Below are 15004 nucleotides of genomic sequence, written 5' to 3'. Positions count from 1 at the left end.
TCGATGGAAAATCATAGGCACTAGATACGTCTAAGTATAGGATTATCTCATTTACTTACAGTTATTGTATTGTATTACATTTCCCTCAGATATCATAATATAAAAAGTAGAATAAATGGATCAAGAAATAACAAAAAAATAACCTTGTAAGTGCTTAGATATTGAATTGTTTCCTTCCCCTCCTGTCTATTTTGGTACACTTCTCGCATCCAGGATATATACCAAGGATATATACCAAGGATATACTGATCTCAGGCCCTCCAGCACTGTGAGCAAAAATGTCTCTTTGCGCATACTGATATCAAATGGTCAATCCTCAACGAAACTCTCACTTGAATATGAATGGAAATGTTCCTGAAATGCTCACCTTGAGCTCTGTCAACAGCAGTGAAAATCTCTGCCTATAGTACAAGAGAAGATTCACAGTCCATTTCCACTGTCAAGTGTTTGATGCACACCAACTGTGACATAGCAGCAAATAGCTTAGTTGCTTTATTGTGTGCAGAACCAGAGAACAGGAAAGCAATCATGACAAGCACAGCTGTCTAATGGGTTCTGAAATTGGTGAGCCAAACTTTGCCCAATAAAAGTGAGTCATAACAGCAGCAGACTCTCAGCAGAAGATACTATTTCTACCGCTTTCTTCTGCATTGTTGTTGAAATTTTTAACACTGCTGTGTCATGTATGTCTGTTTTTGCAGAAACACTCCAAAGGACAGACCCTGATGGATATGGTGTGTGAGCACCTCAACTTGTTGGAGAAGGACTACTATGGTCTGACCTTTGCCGACACAGACACCCAGAAGGTCAGTGAATTGTGTACCACAGTGACCTCATGGGATGTTTCAGTGCATAAATGTTGCTCACAGAACAATCGGTATTCCTCTCACATGTTGGCTGGGTCAGCACTCCTAGGGTTGAATATCTACTGTGCAAAGATGAATAGAAGATACGTCTGGACAACAGGCAATTAAAAAAACATATACAGTTGGAGAAAATCTGAAAAAAGGACTCATATCCTCTTTGCAAGACGTGTATATGAGCTTAGTAGTCATACACATGTTTCCCGAAGGCAGAGCTCTGGAGACAGAAATAATCAGAGTTAAACCACCTTTGACTGAAGCTACTGATAATCAGGAACATTTGAAGAAGAGTTTGGTCGACATCTGAGCAGGTCAGTTAACTAGTTTACCATAAGCCTATAGCTTAAATTAAACTCTAACGCAAAGCCTATGTAATGTTTACTGAACAGCGGGCTTTGTGGTAATGGTAACTGCTAAACATACTCTAACAATAGCAACAGAACTTCATAGTGTGTATGAACTTCAGCAAAGGTGAATTTCACTGCTTCTAAATTGAATGTTTCATTTGGGATTAGATTGGGTTGTTTTTCTCACTTTAAGATCAGCCAGGCTATCTTGCTAGCAGCAAAAGTATTGAGTGGATTTACCTTAAAATAGGAACCTCACTTATCAGATAGATAGGAGGTCTGAATATGTGTCCTTGATCTTTGTTGACTTGTTCAGCTTATTATCAAATTATCAAGTAAATGACACTGAACTGATGGGTTCTAGCTGTCAGTCCTCATTAGAGCTCTTTGTCCGATGTGGGTTTTGATTGATACAAGCCCCCCTAAGGGTGGGTATGTTATTGCACAACATGCTACAGAGGAACCTCCTGCCTTTTGAAGACGGGAAAGATGACAGACCTAAGTCCCTTTTAACATCTGGAGCATATCCCCTGTCACCATCATCAGTACATACTTTGTCAGCTTGCATGTTGTGACTTGATGCGTGTCTGACTGTCGAGGCTTTGGATTTAGCATGATTTTGGCCCATACAGACAAGTTAACTGGGTGTTAGAACAGGCTTGAAGTTCAAATATTTTTCTCTCTGAGTGTAGGTAAGGCTACGGCTTAGATCAGTATGACAGGCTTGTCAAAAACAGGCTTATCAGAGCGCAGCTTGAGACTTCTGTCTGGGGTCATCGCTGATTGGTAGACCAAACAAGCCTGAAAATTGAAATGTCATTTCAGATGCCCTTTCTCTGTCTCAGTTGGGGTAACAAGGATTTAATCTTCATTTCTCGTGGGAACATTTATTGTATGAAATTGCTTTTTGTGAGCTAATGTTGCGAAAGCAAGAGCAAAGTCATGAAGAGTCAGTGATAAAAAGTTGTTCTTGCCTTTCTGCAGAGAAAAGCAAAGTAGCAGAAAGCGGCTTACTAATTGAGTGCTCTTTGGCCTTGGCTGATATAAGATGGATTCAGGAGGACGATAAATGCCTGCGGCTCATTAAAGTCTTTAGCAGCCTGATCGAGGTGTGTGTGTGTGTGTGTGTGTGTGTGTGTGTGTGTGTGTGTGTGTGTGTGTGTGTGTGTGTGTGTGTGTGTGTGTGTGTGTGTGTGTGTGTGTGTGTGTGTGTGTGTGTGTGTGTGTGTGTGTGTGTGTGTGTGTGTGTGTGTGTGTGTGTGTGTGTGTGTGTGTGTGTGTGTGTGTGTGTGTGTGTGTGTGTGTGTGTGTGTGTGTGTGCGTGCGTGCGTGTGCGCGTGCATACTGACAGATACTTGAAGTTGGACCAAAACATGGCCACAGGATCGCACTGTGCTGTTTCTTCCTCTCATGCTCTTGATTCTCCTCTGACTGATGTGATACCAGATGCCAAAAAGACGGTCAGCAAAGCATTAATAAGAAGTTGCTGTGAGGTATTCAGTCTAGATGAGTTCACTGTCAGCTCTCTGCACCACAGGCAGAACACAGCTACATTGTACGCATCAGGTGAGGAAGCTCAAGGATCAAAGTAACACATTATAGTTGCTGCTGTTACTGTAAGTAAGTAGAATTATTTTTCTGCTTATTGTTTTTTTTACCTCCTCCAAAGAGGTTATGTGTTCGGCTTGGTTTTGGTGGGCGTTTGTAGCATGGGCCAAGGAATAACCTGGCAAATTATGGGATGAATACGAACCACAGGGCGACTACACTTATTATTGTATGTATTGTGAGTACTGTGTTTTTGTACTGTGCCAGTAAGCTAGCTGCTGAAATCAATTGCCCCTGGTGGGATTGATAAAGTTGTCTGAGTGTTGTTTCCCTTTCGTTAACATTGTGAGATGGGGCATGTGTTGGAAAAATGGAAAAAATTAGTTGCTAATTAGTAAAATGTACACTGCATTAGTGTTGCGAGATAGAGCACTGAAATCTGAGCTCCCCAAGTGTCCTATTAGTTTAAGGATCATTTTTTTCTTATTAGAGTTTAACCATGCTAGCAGAAGCACTGGATTGCAATGCCGGTTGATCCACCACTTTGGCCCAGACTGAAGATCTCAACAACTATTGGATAGATTACCATAGAATTGTATACATACAGTGTCTATAGACACTTTTTTACCCTCCTTTTTACAGCCTGAAATGATAATTCCTAAAAAAATTCTAAAAATTAATGAAAAATAAAAAACTAGGGGTTGGAAAAGTGAAAATAAAGCTGTAAAATAAAAAAGTGACCATTTCAAAAGGTTATCATGACTTTCTATAGGCACTGTACCTTTGGGATCCCCAAAGGATGAAACTTAGTTTTCATCTAGTGCCACCAGCAGGTTGACATTTATTCCTTTTTAGTGACTTTTAGTGAATTTTTCAAAAACTATTGGACGGATTGCCATATATTTGTTACCAATGATGTCAATTAATCTTAATGCCTGCTTTAACCATTTCAAAATGTTCATTAATTTAGGGAAATATCTTAACATGTACAAGAGTGGCAAATACGTTAATGTCCATTACTCTGATTAATGACCAAATACCTGCTTAACTAATGACATTTCCATCAGCCTCAGCTGTACTTTGTGTTCAGTGCTAATTAGTAAATGTTAATATGCTAACACGCTGACCTGAGATGGTGGACAACAGCATGTTAGCATTCTCACTGTGAGCATGTTGTCATGCTAGCATTAGCATTTAGCTCAAAGCATTGCTGTGTCAAAGTGACAGAGCTAGAATCTGGTTATGCCAATTAGTCACAGCTGTGGTGTGCTTAGAAATTTGCGGTGTTGTAGCAGCTCAAATATTATTGTTTTTTGTAAGGTAGTAAATCTTTTGTTGTGAAGAAATAGTAGATATGGACATAAAGGCCAACAATCAGGTGTTCTGATAGGATAAAAGTTACATATTCCAAGAGATGATATTTTATTGGGCGGTCCTAAAACATATGCAAGTAAAATGTAAAATTGACTGAGGTATTGAAAAACTGCAGTCCCCCAATGGGACTTGTATTAATGTTCTCTTGTAAAAAAACAAAACAAAACAACATTTACTGTTAGAAATTTAAAACAATTTTCACAGTGTAAGAGTACTTTAGGGAGATATTTAATTACTTCTTCATTGCCGTCTGTGTGTTGCTGTTCCTCTAAACAGCATGATTTACAGCTTCTGTTAAAAGTGAGTCAGTGTGCACTGCACCACCGATGAGATGGTCTAGCAACAAAATCAGAAATGGTGCCCCTACAGGCGAAGCAGTACACTGCATGATTGGATGGGATGAGACCAGATAGGTAACTGGCTGACATTTATGTTGCAATGCAATAAAGAAACAGATGCTTGAATTAAATCTTCTCTCTGCACGTCTGAACAACTCAGCAGGAGAGGGCTCAGTTTCTTTATTTAACCATATGGAAAGGCTTTCATTAGGAACACTGACGGCAATTAGAGCAAAATGTGACTCCGGGGTGTGCATTAGCTGTATTTCCAGCCTGCCCTGAGTGAATTCTGCCTTCTGTCTTTCAGAACTGGTTGGACCCCTCTAAGGAGATCAAAAAGCAGATGCGCAGTGAGTATCTTTTCCAAGTAGATGAGAGAATAAATGTTTTAAAATTCAACTAGTAAAATTTTCAAATTGGATTTGTTGGCAAATGAAGTGATGCAAAGTTTTGTGTTAATCTGTTAGGTACGACTTGCTTGTAATTACAAATTTGTACAATTTTCATTAGACAGACATGACATCAGGTAACTCTCCATCTCTCATTGTAATTTCTCCTCAGACTCTCAATGGCACTTTGCTTTTTCTGTCAAGTTTTACCCTCCAGACCCCTCCCAACTCACAGAGGATATAACCAGGTACAATACGTCTTTACCACACACACACTCTTACAGTATCATCGGTCGTAAGTCCTCTGGCTATGCTGTCAGATGCTCTTTAGAGCTAATCAAGGGAGAAATTGCTTACACATGCCAGTTCTCCAGATAATTTTCCTTTTGTGTTTTCCTAAACACAAGTGTTTGCATAAAGTATTGTAACAATTTACATGGTGTGTCAAAGCAACATAAATCCCTCTCCTTTTGGAGGATTAGACCTGGAATGCTACTAAATGCCATGGATTAACATCACTGAATACTTGTTGGAGCTTGCCGTGGTTGAGACTTGTTTGACTGCCAACACCTTCCTCTCCTCCCCTTTTGTCTCATCTGACAGATACTACCTGTGTCTTCAGCTGAGGGATGACATGCTGTCAGGGCGACTACCGTGCTCGTTCGTCACCCACGCTCTCCTGGGCTCCTACACTGTTCAAGCCGAGCTGGGGGACTACGATCAGGATGACCATGGCTCTGACTACATCAGTGATTTCCGCTTCGCCCCCAATCAAACTCGCGAGCTGGAGGAGAGGGTTATGGAGCTCCATAGAAACTACAAGTACTGCACACAATTATGTTTAAATCAGACTTTCATATAACCACAAACCTCTGGGAATGATGGCTGATGAGTTTTTGTTGTGTCAAAACACTCCTTTGGGCATATGGCTGATAGATGCTGTCACATTTCTGCACCATCTGTCATTGAGATGTATACACCACGAGTCTTGCCAGTGTGAGAACACTTTCTCAGTTACAGGGTCTTCACCACTCTGATTTGGCATTGCTTTCTGGCACTTGTCCAAACAGTGCTTGGGGGGATGGATAGGAGGAATTTAAAATTGAAGATATCAAGCACATTACCAAGACAATTCTGCTCGCCCTGTGCAAGATAAATGGTTTATTATTTTAGGAGGCCTGTTTATGTTTGTTACAAATATTATCATAATTCTGCCCACAGGGGGATGACTCCAGCTGAGGCTGAAATTAACTTCTTGGAGAATGCGAAGAAACTGTCCATGTACGGGGTGGACCTCCATCATGCTAAGGTTGGCTGTTTCCAAAGTTATTTTCATTTGTATGGAAGTGATGTTGCTGTTGAGTAATTTCTGTGTGTATGTTGTCCTTTGTTCTCTTTAGGATTCTGAAGGGATTGACATAATGTTGGGTGTTTGTGCCAATGGCCTGCTGATTTACCGTGATAGGCTGAGGATCAACCGTTTTGCCTGGCCAAAGATCCTTAAGATCTCCTATAAGAGGAGCAACTTCTACATCAAGATACGACCTGGAGAGGTATTGTTCATTTTACAATAGTTTGTTTACCATTCATGCAAACAAAAGAGAAAAAAAAAACAGGTGTAATGTCTTCCCTAGCTTTGGAAGAAGATAACCCTGATGATGTTATAGTGATGTCACCTGAATTATCTGAATAAAAATCGAGTGTCATGAGTATTAACCAGGTAGTGACTTTTCATCTAGATTCCATTGGATTGCATTATGGGAATGTAGGATCCAGCGTTTCCGAGCTAATCCCCATAGTCAGAACTAACAGTCTGAATATTTGGGCCCCTGCTGCTTCAATTTTGACTACTCTTTTTAAATGTTTGTCTCTCACAAGTTCTGCAGCTTTATTGAAATGCAGTACTGAGGCAATCTTGTGTAATGATTCGACTCTTGTGTATGTCCATTATATGAAGATTCAGCCAGCAGCCAGTTAGCCTAGCAATTCCAAAGATAACTAATTAAGACATTATATCTTTTTTGAATCTGTACAAAAAAAACAAAATAGAAAATGTGTAGTTTTGGGGGGTAATGTGTGGTACTATTTCTTGAGCAGGTGCAGTGACAGCTTAGAGTCTCTGCTATTGTCTTGGAGACGGCAAGACTACAGGAAGTCTGACTGCAGAGGCTTTGGATTTAGCATGATCTTGGCCTAAACAGACAGGTTAACTGGGTTTTAGAGAGGTAAACAGGCCTGAAGTTAAAATATTATAATTAGCTTAACAGGTGCTGGTAGGCTTAATCTTTTTACCTTTAGATAGAGTCAGTCTAACTGTAACCTGCTTTTAGTGTTTATGCTAAGCTAAGCTAACTGTCCCCCTGCTCCAGCTACATATTTAGCATACAGATATGAAAATGGTATTTATCTTCTGATCTAATTCTCTGCAAGGTGAATAAGCCTATTTCCCAAAATGTCAAGCTACTCCTTTAAGTCATGACTATAGTAAGTCAAGTCACATCAAGTTTATTTCTTCAGCACATTTTAAACAACATGAGGCTTTGCCACAGCAATAGCTGATGTTCTGTCACAGCTGTTACTGCTGTAAGTCAGAGCAGAAATGGATGTGCGGTCAGTTGTGCTGAGCAGAATAGCTTAAAATCCTCTGCTGTATACCTCCAGTTTTACTCCTCTGCACAGCCATGGTCTATAGTCTGCTCCTCCTCATTGTGCTGTGCAGAGCTGCAGCTTATCCTCCATGCTGAGCCTCAGTGTGACAAGCTGTCTTGGCCAGACCCAGTCAAGTGACAGAACCACACAGTGAGCCTGTGATCGAGCCAAATAAAGAGCCCCTTTACGGAGCAGCTGCAGCTGCAGCCGCAGCCAGAATAGAGGGATAGAGTGTGTAAATATAGAGCCATGAAATAATTTTTCCCCCAATTGTGAACATTGCATGTTATTCTTCCTCTGTCTTGATCAGCTGCTCTCTGTCCAGTCGGCTAAATCCATGTGTTTGCCCATGTTGTAGTAGCAGTAGTAGTAGTCTTTGCCTACTATGTCTCTAGTCCATACCAGCACAAAGTAATGACTGCTTCAGTGATTGGGTTCAGTGTTAATGCAAATATGAGATATACAGTAATCTTTGCTGTAAACTTTAGTCTATAGAGAAGAACTGAGTTGACCCTCATCAAAACAGTGTAAACACACCTGGTGCTATACCCCAAGCCTTCCTTCACATTTGTCTCTGTCTCCCTGTCCTCTCTCCCCTCCAGTATGAGCAGTTTGAAAGTACAATAGGTTTTAAGCTTCCTAACCACAGAGCTGCCAAGAGGCTGTGGAAGGTCTGCATTGAGCATCACACCTTCTTCAGGTAAGAATTGATGTGGCCTAGTAGAAGGTTCCCATTCGAAGCCTATCAAGGCCGACAAAACATTTCAATGTGTTTGGCTTCATTAGGTGCAACCACACCGTTGTTTCTTTTTAAGCCAGAAATACACTTAATACCTTTTATTAAATTCCTAATTATTTTAAAGTCTTCATGACATATATTATCTAAGTCTGGACATGGCATGGATGTAAACTGTAACTTTACTGATTGGCAGAGACAGACAACAACAATGAGAGGATTCTAGTTGTTACATGGTGCAGTATTAAAGTATTTTGTGTTCACAGGCTGGTGTCTCCAGAACCTCCTCCTAAGGGCTTCTTGGTGATGGGTTCAAAGTTTCGATACAGTGGAAGGACACAGGCTCAAACCAGACAGGCCAGCGCTCTCATCGACCGGCCTGCTCCACACTTTGAGCGTTCCACCAGCAAGAGGTATCTGCTGTCCAGGAGCTTGGATGGAGGTAAGAGCAACAATACCTCCCCAAATAGATCTATTTATGGTGAGTCTTAAGAGTGTATTTTTGACGCGTATTGAAGTTCCCTTTCTGAGACAGACCTTTAAAGGAGAATATGCCTTTTTGCTTTCTTGCTGAGAGTAGGTTGCCGCCAGAAGCTTAGCTTTGCATAAAACCTGGAAGTAGGAGAAAACATTTAGCTCGGCTCAGTCTAAAGGAGAAAAAAAATCCACCTACCAGCACCTTTAAAGCTAAAGTAATTTGTTTCATGCATATAAAACTCAGAGTGTAAAACATTTAGTTGTTTTACTAGGGTTCAGGAAGTCACTGCTCCAGGCCAAGAAATAGTTTCGCACATAACCCTATGTTTAATGCTAAGCTATGCTAATTGTCTACTGGATGTAGCTTCACATTGAACAGAAGTCAATACAACAAAATAGTTGTATTGACCTTAAATTCTCGGCATGAAAACAAAATAGGGGACTTTGACACCTAACCTTGTGGATCGGGTGAAAGGAACCCTGGTGCATTTTATGATAGTAGTTGTAAGGGAAGTTGAATGTTTTTTTGCGCCCTGTTTCTGATCAGTCCTTTTATATTAGGTATCTGCCAATGTGAGCCAATTTACATAGCAGCAGACAATACTGAATAAATATGCATGTAAGACATGGAACAGCTGTAGCCTGACTTTGGTACATCTTATTTATCAAAAGCAATTTAATAAAGAAACCTTCATCATGGTTCAAAACTGTTCAATTTATAATCTTACGTTATTGATCCGATATGAATGAGAGATTAACTGGACAAATGACCGAATGAACCAAACCAGAGTTGTGAAAGCACCCTTAGTATATATCCCAAAATTTCCAACTACTGCTTTAAACCCTACATTAATAATAATTCAACCCTTTGTTACCAGCAGAGTTCTCACGGCCGGTTTCAGCCATGTGTGAGAACCACGATGGCCTATCCCGGCGCAGCATTGGTGAACAGCATCACCTCCACAGCCCCTCTGTGGACGAGCAGGAGGCCGAACTGGAGCCCAGTTTGGAGCAGGACGAGGAAGACAAGGACCAAGAGCAGAGCGAGGAGACGGAGCAAGAATATGATGGCGACGTCACTCCGAGCAGAAAGAAAGAGATCATGGTAGTAAAGATTTCCTGACAAACTGTTACGTTAATGTATCAACATTGTGCTTAAGTAGATGGTCCAAATGTAAATAGCTTTAGGGCCGAAACATGGTCTTAGCACGACAAGATCGATTTCATACGTCGGTGCAACCTGGAATGTTTCACCTGGAAATTGTGACGAGACGTATGCTGCAATGAGTGTTGCCATCTGGGCCACTATAAAATGGTACAAGAAGAGAAAGCTGAGCCCTTCTGTTTAAATTCTGCTCAAAACCCCCAAAGCTGGTCAGTTTTACAAAGCTCTCACTGAACATATCCGTATGCATCTGCACTGTCATGACACGTCCTGACCCCTTTATTCAGACATAGATTCAATCGTCTATCTTTTCATTCTTTCTTCCCTCTGTGCAGAAAGTGCAGCAATACAATTTCTCTCTTTACTACTGTGGTCATGGAAATGCTCTGATAAGCTCTAAATAGCCCTCCTGAAGACTGTTGTTACCTCCACTGGTGCACAAGAGTGCACATTGAGTATCTTCACCGGGAATGTGTGTTTGTGCCGCCTGGAACAGGCGTTGTCATTGGCATCTGTGTGTTTTCGTGGACCATGTTTCTGCTCTAAGTCACATTGAAGACTTTCTGGCCATGGTGTGGTACAAGCCTCTCAGGCCCATTTAGGCTTACTCAGCAGGGGCATAATGCTGTGGCGGCTTTGGTGTATTTAGCATTTACTAACTCTTCTCCTTTCACTCCTATTCACTCAAGCTTATGTGCTTACACTGCACTGTTCATAAACTCCACTGACGGCTTTACAGTTATTTTTAACCCCTTCTCATAATGCTGAGAAATGCTAACTCAAGCCTAGCCCTCTGTTGCTAACATGCTCTTTTCTTTTTTAAACTCTTGCTGGCGATAAGGAGGAGGCTGGGTCACCAGTTGACAGTAAACAGGAGGTATTCAGTGTCTGGTGATTTGGTCTCTGTCTATCTGTATACCTGTCTTTATTCATCCACCATTAAGTATATCAGTCTGATTGTATCTCATTCAAAAACTGTGCTGCATTGCACTTAAAAGCAAGTGATGCTGCAAAGATTGTGTCTGGACTTATTTGTCATAGTTGAGCATCCCAGCAAACATTTGATTGACGGTGATTGGTACAGTGGGGAAAAGTTTCAACTGAGGCACAGAATTTTTACAATACAGCAGCAGCTATTTTCATCCATTCCTAAATGTATACTGGGATGTATTTTAAATGTGACTCTTGGCATGATTACACATAGCCAAATCAAGCTTTCATGTCTGCCTGTCTTTCTGTCCGTCTGTCTGTCTGTCTGTCTGCCTTGCCACCATCCTGTCTCTGCATCCTGACCTTGTTCCCGCACTCTCTGACCCTGCACTCTTCACCTCTGCTCCCTCCTGTGCTTGCCCCTCCTCCTGCCCTAACTCATCTCTCTCAGTTGGACCAGGAGGCCACTCCTCGGCACAAACAGGAGGTACAGGTCCTTTCTTTGGCCCTTTTTGTCGTGTGTGCCTCTTCTCCTCCACACCTCTAGTCTTTGGAGGTTTTAGCAGATAGAGATTCGCCTGCACCTTGGATCAAAGGATATTTTTACATTTATTTTATGCCGTAGAGCTTTGAAACATCTGGCTGCTGTGAGCGCAGAATACTTTCAAGTTTTAGCTATGAAAGTCTCCAGTGGAATACCTGTCTTTTATTAGAAAGGAGAGAAATTCCATCACTCAGAATACCACTAGTGTAAAAGTACAGAAGAAATAACAAAATTAAAAACGCTTGGTCTTCAGAAAAATAGCCCCTATGGCTGAAAGTTTGCTGTTTAGTTCTGATCTGTGAGGCTCTTTCCATTGGCTTTGTTAGCATTCGTGAAGCATCTCAGTATCACCTGAAGTTGTAAAATGCAACTGAACATCAGTAGAAGTGGAAGAGCACCTGCTCTCCATGTAGATATGAAGGGCTTAATCTAAGCTAACAAAAAACAATATTTTTTAGTTTCAGGTGATTATACACAAAAAAAAACTTAGTGATAGATATCATATTCCATTTCTGCCAATAGATCACCCTGTATTCTACACACTGCTCCTTTAAGTCACATTTACAGCTGTAGCTGCTAAGGGTGGGGCTAATTTAAACCACTTTGCATACAAAGTGGGGCAGGGCTCCCTCCCGCAAGTCCCAAGATAGAGCTGAGGGGTCATACACAAATTTGTAATATTTTTTTTTGTACTTTTCTCAAATCTTTGCGTAATATTATATTAAAGGTTGATTGTGGAGAATGAGAATAGTGTCTTAAGATCATAGTCGCAACAACAAAAATGAATTCAAGCAGTCGGGTTGCCAGGTTGGTCAGACCCGGTCCAGTAGCCTACAGAGGCCAGAGTCTGTTTTAGTCTGTTTGAACCCATCCCCTCCGGCAAATCGCACCATAAAAACAAGTATTGCAGAGGAGTTTGACTGACAGTTACCGTCCGTGAGGAAACATGAGAATAAGCTTACCTAACAAGGAGACACATAACCATTTTGGCGTGCGTTTTAATGCCGTTGAACTCCTTTATCTCAGTCCATCGAGTGAATGCTCGGCCTATATTTTCTCTTGTTTTTACCCATCCCCAGTCACTCAACTGCTAGGACAAATAACGAGCTAGCCTATGGTAGCTGCGCTGAACAACAGACAACCCTGGCAACCCGCAATGCCAGCCGCTATTGGCTGGTACAATGTAAACAGAACGTGACAGAAAGTCTTTGTCAAAACCGTCAAAAAGTTTTTGAATACAAATTCAGACTAAATACTGTATATATTTTTATGGAAAAGCAATACTTTCATTCTGTACCCCTCAAAATGCCCTTTGGGTGTATTATTTAAAACATTTTTTTATAGCTTTTAATAAAGATTCTGAATATTCAACCTTTAAGTACGTTACATATTTAACTATTGTAAAGTACATAAGTTATGTTACAAAAGTACTTATTTTAATCAAAAGCTTGATATTTTTCCAAAACATAACAAAGTAGTTGTTTTCTATACCTAACTATACCATGCATGTTGAAATAAGTTACTCTAAAGTGGAACCCAACGTGTTAAAAATGTGAAGCTAAGGGGCCCTGACCAAGCAGCCATATGTGGCAAGGTTGGAGCGTGATGTGTTGAATTACCGTAGAATTTTAATTATCCAAAAAGGTTAATAGATGTTCCATATTCATGTCTTCCTTTATCTACTTTGCAGTGAGTGCCTTGATTGTCTTAAAAAATTAATTCAGTTGTAACTATAATTGTTTCTTTTGCTACTGTTAGCTTCAGTAGCTTTTTGCTCTCCATGGGCTACAGCACAGAATTGTAAAACACCGGCATCATCTATTGAACATAAAATTCAAGCCACTCATATCACATCTTGTCCTATGCAGTTTTATCTCATATCCCGTTCAGTCATGCATATAAGACGTGTTGATTTGAGTACTGCTGTTGAAACAGATGTTGACGTCCCGCTAATGCATGCCCACTTTGCTTTCCGTCTTCTTTTTCTTCTTCCACGCGTTCTCCTCCAGTTCCTGGATAAGTCGAAGGACGTGTTGTTGAAGCACCAGGCCAGCATCAACGAGCTGAAGAGAGCCCTGAGGGAGCCCAACAGTAAGCTGTCTGTCAAACGTCTGTCAGCCACCTCCCCAACTGGCACACCGGAGAAGAAGGCTGTGAGTAGGGGTTAAGATAGTGGGGTATGTGGGCTCTTACATTACGTCCACTATGGTCAATATCTCAAATCCAGCGAACTCTGATGCTTGACAGTCCACTAAAGGGCATTGGTATTCCCATCTTAGCCTGTCAAGTTGAGCTGCTCTTTTTGCTGCTTGACTGGAGGCAAACAGGCCATATTGTGGTCACCTGGAGGCACTTGTTTTGCAGGGTTTTTTTGTATGCTCTATTCATTTGAATAATTCAAACCTGATGTACTATACTGCTGTTTCACTTTACTCCTACAGGCAATTCAAAAATATATCTCCTGTGCAATGGCAATGCTGCTGGACCAAACATAACTATCTGCAGTTTATTACCTGAGATGTTTATAATTAAGTGCATTCATCTTCTCTCTAGTGTACTGGAATATTCCTGTACCTCAGAGGTACTTGAAGATCACTGACACATAGCACAGAAGGAAGCATCTTGATAAGATTAGAGTGAAGATGTTTTTGACTCAATGTGAGGCACTTGAGATACAATTATCATTTCTCTTTTTTTTTTCCTTGATTGCCTAACAGTGACGCAGTTTTCTTTATGCTAGATCACGAAACTTTGATCACATTTTGGTAATTAGGCTTTTGAAAATAGATACCTGAGATTGTAGTCTTTAGATAAGATGTTTCTTTTTGCCTAAGTTGTCTTTAGACAATCTCTCATCTGCTGTCTGGGGAAATCAGATTATGCCCATAGATGTCAAACGTTGTCTTTGACTGACAGTCGAAGGCTGGGAAAGTCTCCATGCTCCAAGATTCAGTCGAACTCACTCTTTGATGTAGTTACATGAAAAAAGTATCTGCATTGCAAATGTCTTGTGATTTGGTTATGTGGAGATGGTGGCTGTCAGGACCATGGGATTGCATGTTTTTAGTTTGAAGTTGTTTTAAAAGTTTCAACAGAATAATTCATTTAAGTCTTGTCGATTCTTTCTGCCTTTCCTATTTTCTCGCTTTTGCATGAAGTAGTTTACCAATTTACTCTGTCATTTTGAGTCCGAGCTCTAACGGCTGTTCTTCCTTCTCTTTTAAACTCTCTCCTCTGCCTTGTATTGGCCAGTCGGCGGGCCGAGCACTGTCAAAGGACCCTGTTAACAGCCTGTCTGTTGAGACTTTCGTCCAGAAGACTGTGTTGACTTCACCTGAGGTTGCACATTATTCACTTTTCCTCTTTCATGAGCTTACTGTTCGAATGCACTGCCTGCCGTGCATCATTATCATTCATACATCTATCTGCTTAAGAAAATTCCACCACTAGAGCCGAATATGGGATTTGTAAGATTGATACCAATTTTAGAGGGGTTACTTACTGGTAACGCGACATAGATAATTTGTGAGATGAAAATAGACGTTTTTCGTTGTGGGTTGGGCACCAATTTTGCACCGATACGACTCTGCAGATGTACTCAGAAGGCTGCTTAATATATCACATTTTTATACATTACTATACAC

The 15004-nt window shown here is 40.9% G+C and overlaps 1 protein-coding gene across 2 annotated transcripts in view; it reads left to right on the top strand.

Moving 5' to 3' along the window:
• Nucleotides 1–15004, top strand: part of LOC310965512 (band 4.1-like protein 1) — a 91200-nt gene that overhangs the window by 55982 nt on the left and 20214 nt on the right. For both annotated transcript variants that reach the window (XM_083939169.1, XM_083939168.1), the window contains exons 4-13: nucleotides 702–806; nucleotides 4778–4820; nucleotides 5032–5107; nucleotides 5463–5681; nucleotides 6081–6168; nucleotides 6260–6412; nucleotides 8111–8208; nucleotides 8511–8686; nucleotides 9600–9826; nucleotides 13370–13513. In XM_083939169.1, the coding sequence (XP_083795295.1) occupies nucleotides 702–806; nucleotides 4778–4820; nucleotides 5032–5107; nucleotides 5463–5681; nucleotides 6081–6168; nucleotides 6260–6412; nucleotides 8111–8208; nucleotides 8511–8686; nucleotides 9600–9826; nucleotides 13370–13513 (1329 nt within the window). The remainder of the gene's footprint in view (nucleotides 1–701; nucleotides 807–4777; nucleotides 4821–5031; nucleotides 5108–5462; nucleotides 5682–6080; nucleotides 6169–6259; nucleotides 6413–8110; nucleotides 8209–8510; nucleotides 8687–9599; nucleotides 9827–13369; nucleotides 13514–15004) is intronic.

The sequence above is a fragment of the Echiichthys vipera genome, assembly GCF_963691815.1.
Source record: "Echiichthys vipera genome assembly, chromosome: X".
Lineage (NCBI taxonomy): Eukaryota > Metazoa > Chordata > Actinopteri > Perciformes > Trachinidae > Echiichthys > Echiichthys vipera.
The sequence above is the reverse complement of the archived record's forward strand: the minus strand, read 5'-3'. Positions and strand labels throughout refer to the sequence as shown.